Source organism: Centroberyx affinis, unplaced genomic scaffold (genome assembly GCF_046629955.1).
Source record: "Centroberyx affinis isolate AG114_WGS23_722 - 3 ecotype Tasmania unplaced genomic scaffold, CSIRO-AGI_Caff_v1 ptg000918l_1, whole genome shotgun sequence".
NCBI classification, from domain to species: Eukaryota; Metazoa; Chordata; class Actinopteri; order Beryciformes; family Berycidae; genus Centroberyx; species Centroberyx affinis.
In genome coordinates, this window is record NW_027279500.1 from 178,849 (window position 1) to 201,244 (window position 22,396).

Sequence of the window (22,396 nt, forward strand, 5' to 3'; positions counted from 1 at the left end):
ACTTGGTGACATCTTCGATGAAAAAAAAATCACTTGTGTATCTCTTCAATTCACATACATCGTCTGTTTCTGTAGGTAAGTTTTCAAATTAAACTTTATAAAAAACACAACTGATTGTTCAGAGAAGTGCTTGGGTTGTGGCTGGTCCAGCTTTGGCTGCAAGGACAGGGTGTGAGGTCATGGCTGCTCTGTCCACTCCCCATGCTCACAGTGCAATTGGTTACTCCATGCCATTCCGCAGCATCTGATTGGCTGCAATGAGCATGACACTGATGATGAAAGCCATAGCAAAGGCGCAGATCAGGCTTTTCCTCACGCACGTCTGCCGATTCTTCTTTTTGGGATGAACTGAGAAGAGCGGAGAAGAAGAGAAGAAAGAAAAAGAGTGATGAGATGTTTCTCCCTAGACTTACTACGCTGCTGCAGAAACAAAGACAAGAGGAATGAAGCGAGGCTTTACGCTGCCACCTATCTGTTTGGGCTGTGAGGCCTTTTTACAAAGACGTAATCTCTGGAGATGGAGGGAGGAAGAGGAGCCGAGACAGACGTGTCCTCCAACAGGCCTTGCAGCAAGAGCAACAACAGAAAGTTTCCTCTCTGTCAGTCCCCTTGTCTCAGTTTGTTAGAATCACATACCGCATCAATAAATCAACTCGGGAGCTCCGAGTCGTGGATCTGAGAGGGACTGTGAAAGGCACAGAAGTCCCCCAGGACAGGAGGAAGATGGGAAGGAAGCATGAAAGAGGGGAGTTGAAGATGTGGGATGGGGGTTAAAGGGAAGAGAGAGGGGAAGGATAAGGCATCTAGGCATGCAGTTCTCCTCTCATCTTCTCTTCATCAGAGAAGATAACCTGATTGTACGACTCTCTTTTGTCTTCTTCATTGTCTCTCACTCCTACGTCTCCTCTTTCTACTCCTTTTTGCTATTCTTTTCCCCTCCCTACAGCTGCATGGCACACCCTTCCCTCAACGCTAGAAACTTTGTGAAAGAGAGTGCCAAGCCAGCAGTTCCCTGATCCCTTCTTTAGCCTCTTATCTCCTCCTCCACGTTCCCTCCTCCACTAAGTTTCTTCATTTCCCCCCAGCTCTCCCTTTTTTAGGTCTTCATGAGTCTGTATGCCAGTACCCAGAGGATTCATTAAGACTCTCCTAGTATTCTCGCGTCTCCCATCTGTCTTTACCTTTGTCCTAGTCTGACTCGACCCAGCGGAATGGCGATTTCTACTACAGCAGGGTCAGCTCTGATTTTTTGTTTCACTTCACTGCAGCCTCAACTTGGTCTTTACATCTCCAGCACCTGACCTCTGTTTTCCACTTGGGCAATCAAACAACCATGCACACAAGATGATGCCCATCAACACTTTAGGTTTACAGGGTTCCCGCTGGCCTTGAAAATCCTTGAAAATGTTATGGATTTGAGAAAAATACAATAAAGCCTTAAAAGATTTTTTTTTAAATATAACATCTGTATTCATCAATATGGCTCAGCTCTCTGGACCTCTCTCTGTCTTAGCATCAACTCTTCACATCCCTATGATGGATATTTGTGTTGATATATAGCAGCAGTTTTAAAATGAATAATTTCACCATGATTTCTTGACTTCACAAGATCATGAGGGGGGGAAAATGAAGCTGCTATGATGTCTAATTTTGACAAATGTCATATCTTCCCCCAAAACATGCCAATTCTGAGTCTTTGAATTTTGCCAAGCAAGACCTTTTAAGTCATTCTTTAATGATGTCCAAGTAAATGTGGGAATCCTGGTTTTACCTCCCTTATTGTTATTGATAGAAGAAATACAAACACTCTTTATTTTTTCCCCTCTTTATTCCCAATTCTAGCCTATTTCCCTCTGCCAAATTAGCCCCCTCTCTCCTTTCTTAACCATTCACCCTTTGTCTTTTCCTCTCTCTCTCTCTCTCTCTCTCTCTCTCTCTCTCTTTCACTCTCTCTCTCTCACCTCCCTCGTACTCAGGGCAGTTCCCTGAGGTTTCATTGAGGCTCTCCTCCTCGGTGATGATGATGTTCTCAATGTCCTTCATCGTCAGGTGGTCCCGGAAGGCGTGGAACAGCACCTGCTTCAGCTCATCCAGAGACAGCTGCTGCATGTCAAACTGCAGGGGCGATCAATGCACACAGACACACGGTTATCCACAAACTGGGTTTATGTGGACAGGGAAATATTTTATGTTCGCATGATGTGTGTAATATACAGTTACATGCAAGTATGTCATGTATAATTATGTAGTTGAATGCTTAATTGTGTAATGTATGTGTGTAATGTAGAAGGTATTGGATATAACGGCAACAATTTTGCATATGCATCATTGAAACTGCTCACAATTGTATGTTTGGGTGCAAGTATGCGAGCAGCATGTGTATTGATATGGGTGTATAAATGTATGTATACATAATTTATAATGTATACATAATTTGTCTGACCTATAAATTAGAATGCAAATGTTTTCTGCATCATTGATGAAACTACTCTCAATTGTGTGTGTGTGTGTGTGTGTGTGTGTGTGTGTGTGTGTGCTGGTTCGTGTTTAAGAATGATTTATGAAGCCCTGACCAATCAATGAGTCTGTGTCTGTATCTTAGCCTCTATTGTATTTCTTGTCTGTCCTTCCAAAAAAAACATGTCCTTCCAACCCCTCTCCACCACCCCCTCCCACACACACACACACACACACACACATACACACACACATACACACCCCGCCATACACACGCACACACCACTCCCAAAACCTCTAGCATCGGTGTCTCGATTATTTACCTCACTAACGGCCTCAAATACAATCAATCGCTTGGTTTGGCACAACAGATGGACGTAGTGAGGCAGGCAAAGGCAAAAAGGAAGAAAATAGGGGTGTGTGAGAGAGAGAGAGAGATATATAAGATGAGAGAATAGGAAAGTATGGCGAGGTCAGGAAAAAGAGACGAAGAAAGTAATGGGAGACACAGATGGAGAAAACAGCACTGGCAGACAATAGTGGAGGAGACGAGAAAAGAGTTGTGATGCTGAAGAGGCGATGCTCACTTCAATGACAGGATGGTATTTCATCTTATTCCTCTACTGCCATGCTATCTGGAGGCAGTATCCTCCATGCTGACCCACTGTGAGATATTGTGTACCAGAGGAAAAGTACAGTGTCAGTCGATGAAAGTTAGAAATAACTTTCTAATTAGTCTGCCTCTCTAGAGTCAACGCCACAATCAGTGGAAAGTATTACTGCAATAATACAGAGGTGTGATATGATCTTCCAACATGCATACTCATGATAACACACACACACACACAGACACACACATGCACGTATACACACACTTAACGATTCTAAAAGCCTGCCTCATTAGGTCGGATCCACTGTTATTTCACGTGTTTGTGTGTCTGTTTCTGTCCGTATTGACGCGCGGCCAAAAAGCTCTACAAAGCTCTATTGATTCCAATCTAACCATTCTTGTCGCCTTTCCAGGTGATTTACACCTTAATTATGGCAACACACACACGCGAATGCACACGCACGCATGCACACACACACACACATACACACACACACACACACACACACATACACACACAAATTCCAGAAAGATTAATACAAAAACTGGGACATCACAGTAAATGGGAGAATAATTTCACACATAAACACACAAACATACACATTCAATCACTCACTCTCTCTCTCTCTCTCTCTGTCTGTCTCTATCTCTTTCTCTTATGCGCACACGCACACACACACGCACACACACACACACACAGGAAGAGAGAGACTTGGAGCCTAAGGACAGTGAGGACAAGCCAACAGACACATATTGTATAGGTTCATCACAATGATTGATTAATCAATATTTGTCAAACCTGAATCAAACTAAAACCCAGAAGACTTTTTTTTTTTTTTGGCTTGTTCTACTTCTAGCTCTACTGCTTTATTAAATAGCAAACAATGGAGAGTGACAGGAAAGACTGAAGATAGGTATGATGCCCAGCAAAGGATTTTGAGCTGGATTCAAAGTTGCAGCATCACAAAAAGCATTTTTTACCCCTTTTAAGTGCCCAAAATACTGGCAACCTTGTTTGTCAGGACAGGGCGAGTGGGAAACAGCAGAGTGGCAGCAGCAGGCAGAGGGCCTGAGCCTGATTTCTGGTGTCTTCCTTGCCAAGGCTGTCTCTGCTTTGAACGGATGCAGGGAACGGAGGTAGAACACTTTGGACTGCAGCCTCAGGACAGACAACATGACAGCTGAGGGCAGAAGCACAGAGGATGTACCATGTTCCTGCCTGTCTGTCTGTCTGTGGGGGGAAATCCACAGTGGAGCCGCTACCTGTTACCAACCACAGAGTGATTTCTCCCCCTTTCCTTGTCTTGATGTCTCTGAAGGACACACACATGCACACACACACACACACAGTGATAAACAGGAGATGTGGAGACTCGAGAGTTTTCCTGTCAGAGCATTTTGTCTTTCACTGAATGAACTCAACGAACTACAGTATGTGATGTGATGTGCATGTGTTTGCGTTTGTGTGTGTGTGTGTGTGTGTGTGTGCGTGTGTGTGAAACAGCGGGGCATCGTGAGCAGTGACCAGTGACATACTGAAGGAGCCAGGACAGATCAATCAGACGAACAGCTGCTTACACGCTGCCCTTCCCGTCTAATCCTGCCTGCCCTCTTGCAGCGCCTGCTTGTTTTCTCCTGTTTTGTCCTCTGACCCTTTTCAAAAAAGTCGAGTGACGACGAGTGGCGAGCGTTTCCTTCCACCCTTGAATTTGCTGGAGTGCCTTTCTCCAGTGTTTCACCCTCTGCAGCTCAGCGGCTCGAGAGCCACACTGTCAGGAGGTAGGTGTTTGATTCCCATCGGGGCCACCCATGCAAAAAATATGTGCACTTATGGCACTTTGGATGAAAGCATCCACCAAATGGCATATGTTACGTAATAGAGACACACTGCATTACTTGAGTTGCTGCGCATTTGGCAGCGCTGGTCATCTGCACGGACATTATGATGATGGAGGCTGCAAAGATGGTTGTTGTTTTTCCACACGGCTGAAAATTACTTTGCCTTTAGGCGCCGCAGCTTGATTCGCAATGGAGGACTGGATGCCTCCTTTTTTCAAATCTGATTTACTGCCTGTCAGCATAAATCTGGCAACCTGAGTCAGGCTTTTTTCAAAGCAGATATGTGAATAACCCTAGGGTTGCATTCAGCCTCTGAGGGCCGAGCACAGTGGAAAGTAAACAGGAACGCAGATGAACTCGGGCAGAAGAAATGTTTCTAAGACATTTCAATGGTACGCTGAATCAAACGTAAGCAGGATACAGACACACGCATACACAAGCACTTCGTGAATCTATTCGAGAACAATTTGAAGCACGCACATACGCATGAGGGCACACACACACACACACACACACACACACAGGAAAATGTAATCAAATACAAGACATGCCATCTCCATTCTCCCCAGTGAAGACAATCAGTATGCATCTCAGTGTGTGATGATATTATCTGAACATCCTGAATTGAGTCATTATGGCCCACCAAGATGTGCCTCCGCTCCTTCATCTCCTCCTCTCTCTCTCTCTCTCTCTCTCTCCTTTTTCAATACAATCTCCCTCTCTTCCTGTCTCTCTCTCACTGCAGTGCGTGAAACATAAACAGACATGCACACACACACACACACAAAACGCTGCCATCACACCCCTCAGAGACATACTTCCTCCCACCAACTCCCCCCCCCCTCCTCCTCTCTTTCTTCCTGTATTCTCTTGGTCTCCTCTTTCATTTCCTCTCTCTTGTCTCCTCTTTCTCTCCCATTCTGTCTCTCATTTTTCTGTCCCCCTTCCTGTTTTCCTTTATGTGTCTGTCTCTCGCTTTGTGGGAGGTGAACATTTTAAATCACCCCAGAGACGCACACTGTCTGCGACCTTCATGAATCACAGTCTCTCGTTCCTCTTCTTTCATTTTCTCCCACTCTCCTCCTTTGTGCTTTTCCTTTGTATTCCTGTATCTTTATGTGGGGCATCTCTTCCTCTCCCACCCCCCATATTGTCCAGTTTTTCTCTGTGTGCTCTCCTCCCTTTCAGCTTCCCCGGCTGGCTCACTGTGCTCCATCTTGCTCCATCTCTCTTTTGCAGATACAATGGGCGTCATTTATAAAAGGTGAAGTAGGAACAAACAATCCTGATGTCAAAATCAGCATGTTACATTGACTTTCTCAGATTTTCTGCGATAATTTCTATTGTTTTCCGCTGTGTGAATGCCCTAGATGGAATTTTCATTTCTTTTTTTTTTGTTTGTTAAATCATATTTGCTGAAATGATTGTACAGTGAAATCTAGGATGAAGAATATTTATGCAAATGAGGCCCAGTATGTGTCCGTAACCTGAAACACGCACACCTCCTCATTTCAGTGAGTCACCCTCTTAATGTTTCTCCTCTCATTTGACTCAAGGAAAGCATTGAACAGCTTCTCAAGAGCTGTCACCCTCCTCATCCAGCCGTCCTCAGACTCAACCCCCATACACCCATTCAATCTCTGGACTTCTGATTATTGGGACCGGCGGCCCGTCTTACCTCAGAGGCAAACACACACACACACACACACAGAGCTGTGAATTTTGCACAGTTTTCTCTCTGGATTGCAGTGATTTTCAAAAACAAAGCAAGCTTAAAAAAAGACAGCATGTTCAAAAGCATATAGATGAGCTGCAGGCTTAATCACCATTGAGCCCAGTTTAGACCCTTCAAAGCACAGGCTCCAGTATCTACTGTCCCCATACAGGGGCTCTTCCCTGAAATCTTTATTATGGTAATACTCTCTCCATCACTATGAATAATAAACACGCATGCACACACACACATGCACATGACACACACACACACACACACACACACACACAAACATAACGAGAGACTCTCAATTCCCAGCAGGTCTCTTTCCTTCAAGGCCCTGAGCCAAAAAAAAAAAACAGTTTTTGTTTTTGTCATAGAACAGAAGATGCAGGTAGGGGGTCTGAGTGTGTGTGTGTGTGTGCGTTGTGTATATTTTGTGTACGTGTGAATAAACGATGTGTGTGCTTGTGCCACTACCTGCAGCAAGCAGGCTTGTTTTTAAGGATCTAGACTTGCTCTGGCTGCCACATACATAATGGATGGAAAAGATAATTGATGAGGGGAGTAAGTGACGGAAAAGAGAGACACAGCCAGCCAAGAGGAGGCGACTTCATCTCTAACCTGCCAGAAGATGTTGTCGATAGTGTTGCCCAGGAATCCTTCTCTGTTGTCAGAGGACAGGAGTTTGGGTCCCAGTATCGTCATGAACTCCTCAAAGTCCACCTGGCCGTCACCTGCAGACAGACAGGTGGAGAGGCAGACAGGCAGACACACACACACACAGGCCGAAAGGCAGGGAGAAAGACCGGGACAAAAGCAAATCAGACACCCAGACAGGAAGCCAGATTGGAGCTTAATAATGCATTCTATGTTGGAGCTTATTTGTTTGTCGAAACAAAGAAATGTGCCCCAAGACAGATCAACAGATGGATCCATGACAAACACCCATGCATCATCAGCACTAATTCACCTTTCAAATAAGGTGTGTGTGTGTGTGTGTGTGTGTGTGTGTGTGCACGTGAATGTGTGTGTGACTGTGTGTCTGTGTATGAGCGCATGCAAGCTTGTTTGTATTTGCTCAGTCTAAATTCAGGGAACATTTGGGACATTTAAATTCAAATGCCGCAACTGGTAAATGTTTTCATTATGTATTCTATTGCCGAACACTGTTGTTAACAAACACGCCAGTCTATAACTAGAGATACTCATCAATAGTCAGCGTCCCGTGGAATTAATAAATCTTCAGGACAGCATGTCTCATGCTTCTAAACAAATTCACAATAAATTAAGTTACTGCATAGTTTTATTATACTATATAATACCAATACTAATACTAATATCATCACCACTTGTACTACAGCACTATCTATCTAAGGATCCAATTAATATTACTGTCATAATGTTTGGTAGTAGTATTAGTATTAGTATTAGTATTAGTATTAGTATTAGTATTAGTATTGGTAGTAGTAGTAGTATTAGTAGTAGCAGTGGCGGCGGTAGTAGTAGTATTAGTGGTAGTAGTGGCAGTATTAGCAGTAGTAGTAGTATTAGTGGTGGTAGTAATAAGGAGTCTCAATGCTGCAATGTTAGTGTTAATATTAATAGTAATATTAGTAGTATTATTAGTAGTGTCAGTATTAATATTAGTATTAAGGAGGATCAGTGATGTTCCTGATTGTAATTTCTCAATTACTGAAATATAAAATACACAAATATATCAGCTATATTGAGATTACTTATTCTAAAACCTGATGGAAACTTAAGTAAAAAAAGCTCAAGAAGATAACACTGAAGATCAAAGGATCAAGGTTTATTAAGGAGGGATTTAATGACATTAAATTTTACACCTGAAGGAACCGTGCAGGTTGTCTACGACCTGCTAACAATTAATATCCTTGGACTAATTGTGACAGTGACCTCTTTCAGGAATTTATTAGTGATAACACCGAGATGACAGGCAGAGGACTTTAAGAGAGATACTGTCTCTTCTCAGACCAAAAGACAGCGTGTCTTTCAGATGGTCAGGCTACTCATGGAGGCAAGGCAGAAAGCTTTTAGTTCTGACCTTTGGTATTTAAAGGGAGCCGTGGAATCGAGAATAGACGGATGAGAACTGGTCCAAAGATTGACTTGCTTGTTTGCGATGCAGGGACTGCTAAGGAGTAATTGCAGTCCGCTGTGAATTTACAAGCAGACGGAGTTAAAGAAGAGGGAGCAGACAGACGCTCGCTTTATTGTCTCCGGGGGGTTTGTGTTGATGTTTGACCAGCCGCTGCTTGTACGGAAATTCAGATGCAGCTTTGGGGGGAAATCTTTAACGGGGCTGGATCTCAGAAACACATATGGTCATAAGCAAGTGAAAGGCGTTGAGAACTGCGTTTTGGCTTCATGTGACACATTTTGTCCTTTACATTGCTATTAATCTTCCGCTCATATAGAATAAGAATAGCCACACTGTTTGCTTTCTTTGAGAGAATGAGATACAATTTGCATTTATTTGATGATCTAATTTTCAATTTTCATGTTCTTCATGTAAGAGTTTTATTAATGGATGGAAAATGCGCCTCTTGGAACTTGAACACACCATATCTTAAAATACAGATCTGTTCTGCTCCAGTGTTTGCAGACACAATAACTGTATACAAACATTATCAAAAACACATACAGTACATCTCATGTTAAGCTGTCACACGCTGCCCCTTTAAGAAAAGCTCCACTTTGTGTTTGTGTGTGCATGTGTGCATGCAAGCCAGCATGTGTTTGTGTGTTTGTGTGTGTGCCTCACCATCCATGTCTAGTCTCTGCATGATGATGGCCAGCTCCACTTCACTGGGCATGTAACCCAGAGAGCGCATGGCCATGCCCAGCTCCTGCTTGGAGATGAAACCATTCCCATCGCGATCCAAAACACGAAACGCCTCACGGATCTCTGCAAGACAAACATGAAACATATCACAATATATTACTGTTTGTCTCTCTTTCTTTCTGTCTTCCTATTACTTTCTTTTTTCTTATTTCTTTCTTTTTTCTTTCTTTCTTTCTTTCTTTCGAGAGGAACAAGACAGAGGTGTATGCTTGTTCCCACGGTCTTTTGTCCTGACATTGATTCTACATTAGACATGATATAAACTTGTAAGAAGGGTTGGGGAGTAATGGATGAGGTGCAACAGGATTACAGTGATGTGATTACAAAAAGGAGACAGTAATCCATTGCAGCTCATAATAATGTATTGTAATACAGCTACACATACCTTTGATAAAAGATAACTACTAACTGAGACTGATGTTTGAGGGGACTCGTGAACATCATTTACACAATCCAATATAATAGTTAATTTTGGTCATTCAAATTAGAGTCAATATACCTGCCGAGCTGAGGAGACAAAGGGACCTATACAAAGAGTTGAGATCCAACCTGCATAAAATGGACATTAGAAGTGGATTTATTAATCCTGCAAAACTGATCCTGACTTTCCAAAGTGCTACCCACATCTTCTCCTCATTTCAAGAGGCTCAGGAGTTCTATGAGAAGAATATTAAACCCAGCACGGATGGACACTTAGCTGAAGTCCGTGACCCTTAATGGTCACTCAGGTATAGTTTTAGGCTAAATTACTGTCAGTTGTTTATGTCAATGCTGTGGGCTTCACTGAGGTTGGTGAAGCAACCTCAGAACAGAAAACGTAATGTATGTTTAATAAGTAATGGAGGTGACCATGAAGGTAGAGTGGCATTTACTCAGTGCTTGTACAATGGAAAGAAAATTGCTTTTATAAATATTTATGCACCTAATACATTTGACAATAACTTTTTCAAATATTTGAATAGCAAATTTGGCAGATTTTGAAATAGTGATTGGGTCAGATATGAATGCCATCCTTAACCCAAAATTAGATAAATCATATAGCATCAATACAAACCCTCAAGCAACTAAGGCACTTCACCATTTACTCTCTGATTTTGATCTAAAGGATGTATGGCGCTCTTTAAATCATACATCTACAGAATATACCTTTTTCTCTAACAGGCACAAGTCATATTCCAGGATCGATTTCATATTTACATCTTCATCACTTGTGTCCTTGGTTGTAAATATAGAAATTGCAAATATGAGCATAACAGATCATCATGTGTATAGCTGCTCACTGAATATTTCAGATGCTCCAAAAAGAGCTAATAGTTGGCGGTTTAACTTAACTTCGCTACAAAACCACGAGTTCTGTGATCAGTTTGAAAGGGAACTTACAGAATTTATTAAGATGAATCAACCATCAGTGGATGACTCGAGGTTTCTTTGGGATTCTATTAAGGGATTTATTAGAAACAATACAATGTCCTATGTATCTAAATTGAATAAAGAACAACTGAGGAAAATTAAGGAATTAGAAAATGTACTATCTAACAATGAAAAAGGACAGCAAATAAGATAAAAGTGAAAACAGAACTAAATCAATTGTTAATCCAAAGGGGAGAAATTACCATTCATAGAACAAGACTTAAATATAAATATTTTTATGGGAACCGCCCAAGCTGCCTTCTAGCCAGTAAGTTGAAAAGCAACATTGATCATTGTGCAATATAACTACTATAGTGACAGATGCTGGGATTCAGATTAATGACCCTAAGCTTATTAACCAGAGTTTTTGTAAATACTAGAAAGATTTATATACTACAGACAGTAAAGCATCAACAGAAGCTATTGACACATTTTTATGTAATTTAAACTTAAATCCACTTCCAATAGAGGAAGCAACCACTCTGGGAGCCTCAATTACCCTTGAGGGGCTACATTATGCTCACATTATCACCTGGTATGGATGGCATTCCACCTGAAGTCTATTTAAAATTTTGGAATTTATTTGGTCCTCACCTATTAAATATGTATTTGTATGCTATTCAAAAAGGCTCCTTTGGTAGAGATGTTAATACGGCTCTTATATCATTACTGTTAAAAAAAGATAAGAATCCTACTAAATGTGCCCACTATCGCCCTCTATCTTTACTGAATGCTGATATTAAATTATTCTCAAAAACTCTTGCATGTAGATTAGTGAAATATGTACCAAGGTTAGTTCATATAGATCAAAGTGGATTTGTTGGAAAGAGATTGGCATCAGATAATATACGTTGTTTATTACATATACTGAACACATCTTCAAATAACAATGCCTCTTCTGTTGTTCTCTCTGTGGATGCAGAAAAAGCCTTTGATCGCCTTGAATGGCCCTTTTTATGGGAAGTACTGCAACATATGGGTTTGGGATCCAATTTTATTGGCATGATTAAAACTATGTACTCAAATCCCTCAGCGAGTGTGATGACAGGTAACACTCCTTTTAAGATATCAAGATCTACCAGACAAGGAGATCCGCTTTCACCATTGTTATTTATTTATCTCTACAACCTCTGGCGCAGGCTATAAGACAATCAACCAACATTGACCCAATTACAATCAAGTTCACTAAGCATTATTTATCCTTATTTGCAGATGATGTTTTGTTGTTTTTCTCAAATATCAAGCAATCTCTTCCAAGTGTCCTTAGTATATTTGACCAATTTAGCTATATTTCCAGTTATAAAATAAATTGGGCAAAATCTTCCTTGTTACCACTGAATCACATATCTAAGGAGGAATGTGAAAATTTCAACATCCCAGTAGTAACTCATTTTAAATATTTGGGTATAAATATCTATACATCAGTTGAAAAAATTGTCTTGAAAAACTATAGATTAACTCTCAAAACTATTGAATCTGATTTAGACAGATGGTTCAAAATACTCTCTCCTTGTCAGGTAGAATTTCAATTGTAAAAATGAATATTTTACCAAGAGTAAACTTGACTGTTTCTATTCTACCCCTTTCCCCACCTCCAAAGTGTTGGGACATATTAAATAGTATCACTACAAGCTTTATATGGAAAGGCAAACGCCCAGGGTAACACCTATTAATTTGCAAAGAGGGAGAATGGCTGGTGGCCTGTCAGTTCCTGACTTTAGATCATATTTTTGGGCTTTTAATTTCTGGTCATTGGCAAATTGGTTTTCTTCTTGCACCTCTAACCCTTGGATTGATATTGAAAGAAGTATTGTGGCTCCTGTCCCACTGGACCAATTGGAGTTCACTAGACTCTCTAATCGGCAGTGCAGATCTAAATACGGATCAATTATAAGTCATGCTATTCTTATATGGCAAAAGGTGGAGAAAGTCTATAAGTTTAGATACAAATTGCACGCAAGCACTCCATTATTTTATAACAATGCATTACAGTCTGGAGGGCGACCGTTCACATCATTGCAATGGTACAATGCTGGTATACAAACCTTAGGCGATGTAATGGATGAAAAAGGCCTATGTACCTTTCAAGACCTTTGTGGAAAGTATAACATTTCACCTACATCCTTTTTCATGTATTTACAGTTATGGTCAGCTATGCGGGCAGTGGGAATACCCATCAATATACAACCTACTAGTCATCCACTCATGGAATTGATAAAAAAGGTTTTGACAACCATAAAAGGTAGTATTTCGTTTATGAATCTCTTCGTAGCTCCTCATTATTACATTCCCCCCTTGCTATTATAAGAGTATGAAACAAAGACATTGATTGTGGTGGCTCTTCAAAAAATTGGGATATAGTATTTAAGAATATTACTCTTTCATCACAGAACTTGGATAATCAAATTATAATCTTAAACATTGTACATAGAGTTTATCTGACACCAAAGAAAAGACATTTGATGAAAATATCCCCATCCCCAAATTGCACCTTATGTAATCTAAATTTGATAGGTACATTTATGCATATGGTCTGGGAGTGTCTTCTGCATTCTGGGAAATGGTCTCTCAAAAATTGTCTATTATGATACGAGTGAAATTGGACTGTTCGCCACTTCTAATGTTATTGAATGATGATTCATATCTGACGCTTAACTTAACTCAGAGGCGGCTGATGTTTTTGGGGATCATTGCTGCTAAAAAGATGGTTGCTGTAAGATGGCTATTATCAATTCATCAGTGGTACCAGTCTTTAACAGACTATGTATTCATGGAACTGTCCATAGCGAGGATGAACCATGCTAGTCAGAAGAATCTTGAGGCCTGGACGGAAGCATTGAGTTTAGTTACATACATCAACTTAAAGGGAAGAGGAAGGGAGAAGATAAAAATTGTTTAGAATTTTGGGGTTTTTTTTTTTTTGTTCTCTCCCCTTCAAAAAGCCCTGATCCATGCAAAACCATGTACACTCATTATTTATTCAATTACATTTAGACTATGATAAAGATTTATGTGGAAAACAGGGGAGAAAGGAGAAAGGGAAGTTGACACACAGGGAGGGGAGTTAAGGATGTAGGTGTGTGTGTGTTTGAGTGTGGATGTGATGTATGCGTGTATATGTGTATATATGTGTATGTGTGTGTGTATAAGGGTGAGGGGTGTGTGCGCCAAAGGAGGTGTGCTTTTCCATCTTCCCATATTATATTATTGAAATATTTCCTTTCACTATCACAATACGGGGGCAGTGATGCTGCTTTGTAATCTTGTCTCCACTTTTTGTCTGTACATTTGTTTTTTTTTTGTTTTTTTTTCTAATGTCAGACATTGTCTCCTTGACATTCTATGTTTTTGATCTGTGTGTTTCATCCTTATCTCTGTTATCATTTCCTTGCTTGTATTGTTACACCTCTTGCTACCCTATACATTTTTAATAAAACGCTAACTGTAAAAAAAGAACCCAAGGCCTTACACAATGCTTAATTTGAAATGAACTGGCATGAATTATGTCTTCTGTCTCATATTCTATAGATTTTGGAGAAGGTAATCCCAAAATGTAACTGTGAGTCATCAGATTGTGTTATTGAGTTGACTAATGCATTAGATTATATTACTGATTAACAATTTTAAGCAGTTGAGTAATTAGTAGATGGTGTTGAGTAGATGTTCATGTTGAAAGGAACTTGATAAATAGGCTTTCCTATTGACAGGTAGTGTTACAGCACTTCCCTCCAGACAAATCAAGGTGTGGATTCTCTCTCTCTCTCTCCCTCTCTCTCTCTCTCTCTCTCTCTCTCTCTCTCTCTCTCTCTCCCTCTCTCTCTCTCTCTCTCTCTCTCTCTCTCTCTCTCTCTCTCTCTCTCTCACATCATTATATTTACTTATTGTATTTTACAAACCCCGGGGGGCCTGTCCCAATCCTTCCACACAGAACAATCAGATGCATCACCTAGAGCCTTTCCGACAGACTCTTCCCACATAAAAGGCTTCCTGCTCGGCTGAAATTGTAAGTAAACGCACACACACAGCATCTGTTCGAGCGGCAGAATTAGCCAAACCTCTGCGGATCTTCTTACAAAATACCCGGTCAATCGCCCACTAATTACCTGTCAATCATTTGACACTATCTGAGCAGAGGTGGAAGGGGGAGGTGGAGTTTTGGGGCGAGGAGAGGAGGATGGGAGGGTGGGGTGTCTGCTGTTGAATTTATCGACTTGATAAAGACTGCAACACGGGTTAGACTTTATTCAAACTCTTTTCACAGGAGGATGCTCCATTCCGCTCTGTGGATCTCTTTCACTACGGGGGTGTGAGAGTGTCATTTTAGCCGGCGCTACATTTACACGCATTTTACACACAATATAATGCAATCAAAAAGAGCAATAGTCTGCTGCACCACAGAATTCAGATCACGATTTTCTGAAGTCTAATTCTTTTCCTAACTTTGACAATGAATTTTGCATGGGGTTCACCTCTCTCTCTCTCTCTCTCTCTCTTTCTCTCTCTCTCTCTCTCTATCTCTGTCTGTGTGTCATTAATATTCTCGTCCTGACATGGTGCTCCCTCCTCTGTGTCTGTGTAATAAGCCTGTCTCAGATCCGTCTCCTACGCCTGTCTTTGCTCTGTCAGTTCGGTGAGAGCCGAGGTTCAGTCGCAACCCCCATCTAAGCCTGTAAATATCCCCTTCGGCTGATAACTAGTCTAGAGCGCCGCGCCACTGCCTCTCTCCCTCCCTCTCTCAGCAAACAAAGTGAGAATCAGAGGAGAGGGATTGGGAATGCGAGCGAGAGCGCGGCCTCCCCTCTCTCCAAAAACAAAGTGAGATTTATTTGTATGCAGCTCAGCAGTGAAGAGTATTTTCTCAATAGGGTTCGAATGAGCTAGTCCCTGATGTATTACTGTGTGATGCCTGGTGTGTCTCTGTGTGCAAGTGCATGTGTGTGTGTGTGTGTGTGTGTGTGTGCTTGCGTGCGTGTCTGAGTGAGCATGCAACCCTGCCTGCGTATGGCTGTGTATCACCAATTCAACCCCCAGGACTGTACATGTTCTCTCTGTGATTGATGAAACCGCTCAAAAGCAGAGAAAAGGACACCAGCTCTCCAGCACGGGGGGTGATTAACTAGCCGTCTATCTGCACTAACAGATGATCCAAGAAGAACCTTCAGCATCTCTCTGAAGTGGGATTAGGAGTTCTCCAACGCTGGCAGCAAATAGCACGGCTTTTTTGTCCACATCAAACAATCCCGTTGGTTGCTTTGGATCAGCGGCTGACAGGGCCAAGATAATGCCTCATCATAATGTCTAGAGTCTTAGAGCTCAAATTCAATTTATATAATTGCTGTACGTTCAAACTACTTTACCCTTCTCGCTGCCCTTGACAGGCCGAACAAAACACAGGGGCCAAGCAAGAGTATTGATGGCAAGATGTTTCTGTTAAATATTTTACTTATGGAGCCAGTTCTGCTTTGCTAAAGCAAGTGTTTGAGTTGCTGAGTTGAGGCGACTTGTCCAACAGGGACATTGGATTAAAAGATTTAGGGGACAAAGTACTTTATGCCAAAGCTCATTCAAGCAAACTACAATAGCCCACATGTATAAAAACAAACAAACAGAGCCTCGGTCTGAAACAGGCACTCATGATTTCAGTCCTGAGTAGTTCAACGACAGGATTAGGGGTTCCTTTCCCATTTTAGGACAACCCATGTAAAAAATACATGCACTCTTGGTACTGTAAAGGCCTTCGATTTAAGGGGCCACCAAATGGCACGTGTCTTGTCTCTCTCACCCTGCATCATTTGAAGTACTGTGACTGATGTCATTTCCTAAGCGCCATAATTGGAAACCAATGCACCCAGCCAAGCATTGTAAAAATGGCTAAATGGAAAAACTTTTCCCCGGGGGAAATGGAGCGTTGTAGCAACATTGTTCCAGTGAAACACTAATTGCTCATACCTCACACTTTTCCCTGCAACCCCCCCCCCCCCCCCACACACACACACACACACACACACTCTCTCTCTCTCTCTCTCACCTCCCAGCTCCTCTGTGGAGATGCTGGTGAGCTGGAAGGCTTCGCTGCCCTCGGACAGGGAGCTGCTCAGGTAGTTGTCAGGATAGAGCAGGCCCGCCCGCACATGGTGGAATGGCATCTTCTCCCTGCAGAGACACACAAACACACGCACATAATACACACACAGCCTGAATAAACTTTGTATGTGTGTGTGTGTGTGTGTGTGTGTGTGTGTGTGTGTGTGCGCATGTGACAGAGAAAGACAAAGACAGAGAATATGTGTGTGTGCATGCGTTTGTATTTCGATCCCAGCTGCCAGCTCGGTCATAAGCCCTTTTTAGAAACACAAGCTCTTACATTGTTCCTTCTACTCAGCTAATGCTCATTTCTGCGAGAAACCGCTGTCTCCTCATGGCAGAATCACAGTGACAAATTATGTAATCACATTATAATTCAATGGAGTCACAAAAAAATATTCCACTGTTATTATACAGATAAATACCATCGGAGTACAATCGGCAACCCAGCATTATCTATCATTCTCTCGTCCTGTCTTTCTCCCTCTTGCTCTTTGTTCGGTCTCCTTGGTCCGCAGAGATAAAGCACTAAAGTCCTGTCACTCGCTATCGTTTCCTCTAACCTCCCTGTCAGATCCACTGACTCCCTGTCCCTCCAGACAATCCCCACAGCCGCCCAACACCTCACCAAGAGACCTCAGCGCCTGGCAGGGCATCAATCATCAATACTCCCCGCTGCCGCGCAATGAGAGCTTTTCTCTCTTTTGATTCATGAGAGTTGCCCCAGTGATGGTTTTCCTGTCGTAACATTCTGACACTTTGGCAATACGCTTCATGTAATATTCTTGCCAATAGAACGCAATGAACTGAATTGAATGGAAGTGGGAGAGAGAGAGAGAGAGAAAGAGGGAGAGAGAGAGAGAGAGAGAGAGAGAGAGAGAGAGAGATACACAGGAGTATTTCGTGAGCAGGCCCCTGTCAGATAGGAGAGATAGAGATAGAAGGGTGGATGTCTCTGTTGCACAGGAAACATGGTCAAAGTCTGAACAACTGCTCTCCTCTCCTCTCCTGTCTCCTCTCCCCTCCTCTCCTCCCTCTCCTCTCCTCTCTCCTCTCCTGTCCTCTCATTTCTTCTCCTCTCCCCTCTCCCTTCCTCTCCCTTCCTCTCCACTCTCCTCTCTTCTCCTCTCCTCTCCTCTCCTCTCCTCTCCTCTCCTCTCCTCTCTCCTCTGCTCATCTGGGTCATAAAAATGCGATGCTATTTGAAATTTAAATCCTTTGTGGGTCTTGGTATCAAAACCAAGGGAGGAAAAGGACGCAGACAGAAGAGTAGAGACAAAGGCAGTGTAAAAGGTTAAGAGCAGAGGGACAGGCGCAGGTCTGCTCTGCTGATCTGTAGAGGACACAAGGCGTGGCTCTGTGTGTGTGTGTGTGTGTGTGTGTGTGTGTGTGTGTGTGTGTGTTAATGTGTGTATGAGAGAGAGAGATAGTAAGCATGAGAGTGTGTGCATACATGTGTGCGTGAAAGTGTGTATGTGTATATCTGTGTGTGTGTGTGTGTGTGTGTGTGTGTTTGTGAACTCAGAGGAAATTTATTCTTCAGTCCATCTGCTTCTGGTTCTACTCCTGTCCCACCTGCACAGTAAAGGTACTCAGGTCACCACAGCAACATGTATCTATCCCAGATACGACACAGTCACAAGCTGCAGACAGACACACGAAGGTCCCATTCTTTGATCACAGTTAAATCACCCCTGCTGCTCCGAAAGAGAAGCGCCACATGCAGTCAGTCCTCTAAATTGTAATATCCACACCATGAAGCATTAAGCCTAGACAATCATGAATAAAGGTGCAACATGTAACAACTTAACATCAATAAAATATTGCCACATTAACTTTGAGACATCAGCGTAATTACCATGAACAAACAAGACCATCAATTAGAAGACTGGCAGCCTCTACCGGACTCTACACTGCATTTTACATTGGGTGCCACCGGGTTGGATTTTGTGGGAAATCTGCTCTGTTGTTTTACAACACAAAGGGAGATTGCTTTAAGACACAAAACAGGAAGAGGGCTGCTGTTCTTCCAGTGCAAACTGAGCTAAAGAGACATGTTTATCCTCTTCAGTAAAGCAAAAGAGAAAACCTTTAACTGAACAGGCAAGGACCCTCTTTGCAGCAGGAAGCAATGGGGTTTATGGGATATGTAGTCTTAATTTTGAGAAACTCTATAGCAGTAATAATGCCACCGATGTGAGATAGAGGTTACTAATTGTCTTGACCATGGTCGGGCTTTACACCAAGGCATCAAAATTAATCTAAGAATGATATATTGATGTTTAAAAATGTCACTTGGTGCAGCTTTAACAGCTCTGTTCAAGTGAGCTACAGCTTAGTAAAACCCTTAAATCCTTACAGATGAGATAAGATAAGGTGACACTTTATTGATCCCTGGGGGGGAATTAAACAGGAACCACCAATTATATAATCAGTGATCAAATTAATAGGACATATGATACAAAATTTATATGAGAACGTATTTTAACAGTCCATCTGCTCCCACCATTGTTCTCATGACAGAAACACCCACTCACCCACTCATGGCGACACAGGCAGACATGCGTGCACATGCAAACAAACTCACTTACACACACAGTTTCTCTCTCTTTCTCTCCGTCTCTTTCTTTCTCTCTTTGTGGTTTGTGTCCTTGTGAAAACTGTTGTCATCATCCAGACAGAGACAGACATAAGAGTTGACAGGGACAAGCTTTAGTAGAAAACCACCATCTGATAAGCCTGTTTACCTGGCAGACAGATAGACAGATCTGAGGCAGGCAGACAGGCAGGTGTGTGTGTGTGTGTGTGTGTGTGTGTGAGAGAGAGAGAGAGAGAGAGAGAGAGAGAGAGAGAGAGAAAGAGGGCAGACAGACAGAAAGAAAGAAAGAAAGAAAGAAAGAAAGAAAGAAAGAAAGAGCGATAGAGAGAGAGAGAGAGAGAGAGAGAGAGAGAGAGACAGAGAGAAAGAGAGAGGTAGGGAGAGAGAGAGGGAGGGAGAGAGAGAAGGGGAACGAGGGGCAAAGGGATGAAAGGAGCAAATGAAAGCCGGCTGACTGGCAGCGTTTGAACCGAGGGGTCATCTGCACCCCAGGGAGCAGAGTTTCAAGTCTGCAGTGAGGTTAGTGATCAGAACGAATCTAGCACAGAAAAAAAAAAGGGAGGGGAGAGACGGAGCAGAGGGAAAAGAAGAGAGACTGAGACAAAAAGGTGGGAAGGGGGAAATGGGGAATCATGTGTCACAGAGACTGTTATGAAGGATGTGTGGTTTGTCACACCTCCCTCGGTCCTGACGGACACAGATGCATTAGTAGAATGGTGGGAAAGAGCTGAGGGTCACAACAATATTCTTCCTAGTATTACACACACACACACACACACACACACACACACACACACACACACACACAAAACTCTGCCACCTTAGCCATTGAAAACATCACAACAGTTCTGACAAGAGGACAACATTCACAGAATCAAGCCAAGACAAAATGAAAGGAAGCAGGATGTAAATAGAGTCATAGCCATCAATAGACCATAAAAATCTGTGAAACTATCTGATTTATCTCAGATCTGTGTGCATGTCCTCTGGTATCTGGTAGTTGGCAGGCGGATGTCAAGATAAATCTGCAAATTATTCTCTCTTTATTTCAAGCCACTAAAAAGTCAGTAAGCTCTCCATTTTCCTTTTGTGGAGATAAGAGCCTGCCAAAAATAATGAGAAACCACAGTTAAGCGGCTGAAAGTCACCAGTGCTGGATAAAGGTAAACTGCCACTCTGTAATTAGCCACCTCTAAATTGCTTAGACCACACAGCAAAACAAAATGGGCGTGAGACCCATTCCTCTGCCTCAAGGAAGGACACAAGTGTTACCATTAACACGCATGTTCTGGAAAACAAATCAAAACCAAAATGGCTTCTTACAAACTAATAATAAAAAATGATTAATGGGATCCAAATGCCTTGCTAAGCCCGTGTTTTCTTCTACGCGCTCACCGCACAGTGTCACATTGTCCTACTGAAGTCACCTTGGGCAAAGGATAGGCTGCCACATTACAGCTTTGATCCTTGCTGGTGTCTCTGTCTTACCCATCAGGACTGCACGGTACAAACATTTCCTCAACAGATGCTCTCGCCGGACTCTCCATCTCGTCACCCGCAGCCCGCTCTCCCGGAGGTGAGCCTGGGTCACCCCACGGTAACTCCTGGAGAACCGACCTATCCGCTCCCATCATCAGCTCCTGCGCCTGTTGGATGGCTCTGCTGACCCCCGCCGCGCAGCACTATCAGTCCAGGCAGGCAGGCTGTGGAAGTGTGCGCCCTTGGTTCGCTCTCAGATGGTGTAAAACGTTCCTCGGGCGGATCCTAATAGACTCTCCGCCGACGGAAAAAGAGTTGGACACCCATAACAATCTGCCACGCCGTGCGCAACCGGCCCAGCTGCAGCGGAGAAAAGCGCGATTGGACTCACACCGCCTGCTGCTCAATCCCGAAGAGTCACCCTTGCACGGAGATTGGGGTGTCCGAGGGAGGAAAAAAAACTCATGCGCGCCAACCCCTAAAAATGCTCGCACCCACGCCGTCCATTATCACACTCTTACACGTATAAACGCACTCCGTGTTCAGCCACAGTCGTGGGTCTCCTCCGGGGTACCGAATGATGAATGCGCGTGAGACAGGTGACAGATTTGGCCATCACGGTTTATGGCTGTAGAGTTTTTAGAGCATCTGGCAATGGGAGTTAATGCAATTGGGCGCCGTATTGCCCAATTTATCAGAAGTATGTGAGCTATAGCCCGGGTGAGAAGGAGAATGGTTGATAAAACCACAAAGCATGATGTAGTGTGTGATTGAGTGCTTTACATCACGGTGCGTGGTCGGTCCAATTATGCTGTAATTACACTTATACTGCGCGTGATAGGCCTATAATCACCTAATCACACCGCCAACCCACACACCGCTGACACCCCACGCACACAAGCAGCTGGAACGAGATTTGAGCAGCACAAGGAAACTATGTAAATAGTAGACTACTAATGCAAATATAGACAAACACGCAAACATTTTGTGTTGTCAGCCATTAAACACATCACAGCTCTAGTCTTACTGTCATTTTAAAAACACATAGGCTACATACACACGCACGCACGGACGCACTCTCACACACGCGCGTTCTCCCATTTACACCAATTACAACAGGTGCAGTCGCCTGGCTCTGCGGCCACCAGTGGACTGACGCATGGACGGTCGCTAATCACCTTTATCACCTTTAACACATGAAACCAAGAGGTGACACACACATCAGCAACAGTCTAATTAACCGTAAAATACTACTGAGCACGTCGGGATTGCCTACCTGCCTGTTAAACGACTGGTCCCGATATAAGATTCACCCCCTCGGTTAGAATACCGTGT

The 22,396-nt window shown here is 42.8% G+C and overlaps 1 protein-coding gene across 1 annotated transcript; it reads right to left on the reverse strand.

Moving 5' to 3' along the window:
• Positions 1–220: 220 nt before the first annotated feature.
• Positions 221–21,129, reverse strand: caln2 (calneuron 2). Its single transcript, XM_071521770.1, has 6 exons — positions 21,071–21,129; positions 16,928–17,052; positions 9,409–9,552; positions 7,245–7,357; positions 1,962–2,115; positions 221–348 (listed from the first exon to the last, which is right to left on the reverse strand). The coding sequence occupies exons 1-6, from the start codon at positions 21,127–21,129 to the stop codon at positions 221–223; spliced, it is 723 nt and encodes a 240-aa protein (XP_071377871.1).
• Between the last annotated feature and the right edge of the window lie 1,267 nt (positions 21,130–22,396).

What these genes read in the sequence shown, in the direction of transcription:
- caln2 (XM_071521770.1), bottom strand. Translation starts at nt 21,129, where the DNA reads ATGGAGAGTCCGGCGAGAGCATCTGTTGAGGAAATGTTTGTACCGTGC. An exon ending in GTACCGTGCAGTCCTGATGG is followed by an intron (nt 17,053 to 21,070) that starts GTAAGACAGAGA and finishes GTGTCTCTGCAG; the next exon opens with GGAGAAGATGCCATTCCACC. An exon ending in TCGACAACATCTTCTGGCAG is followed by an intron (nt 2,116 to 7,244) that starts GTTAGAGATGAA and finishes TCGCCCCTGCAG; the next exon opens with TTTGACATGCAGCAGCTGTC.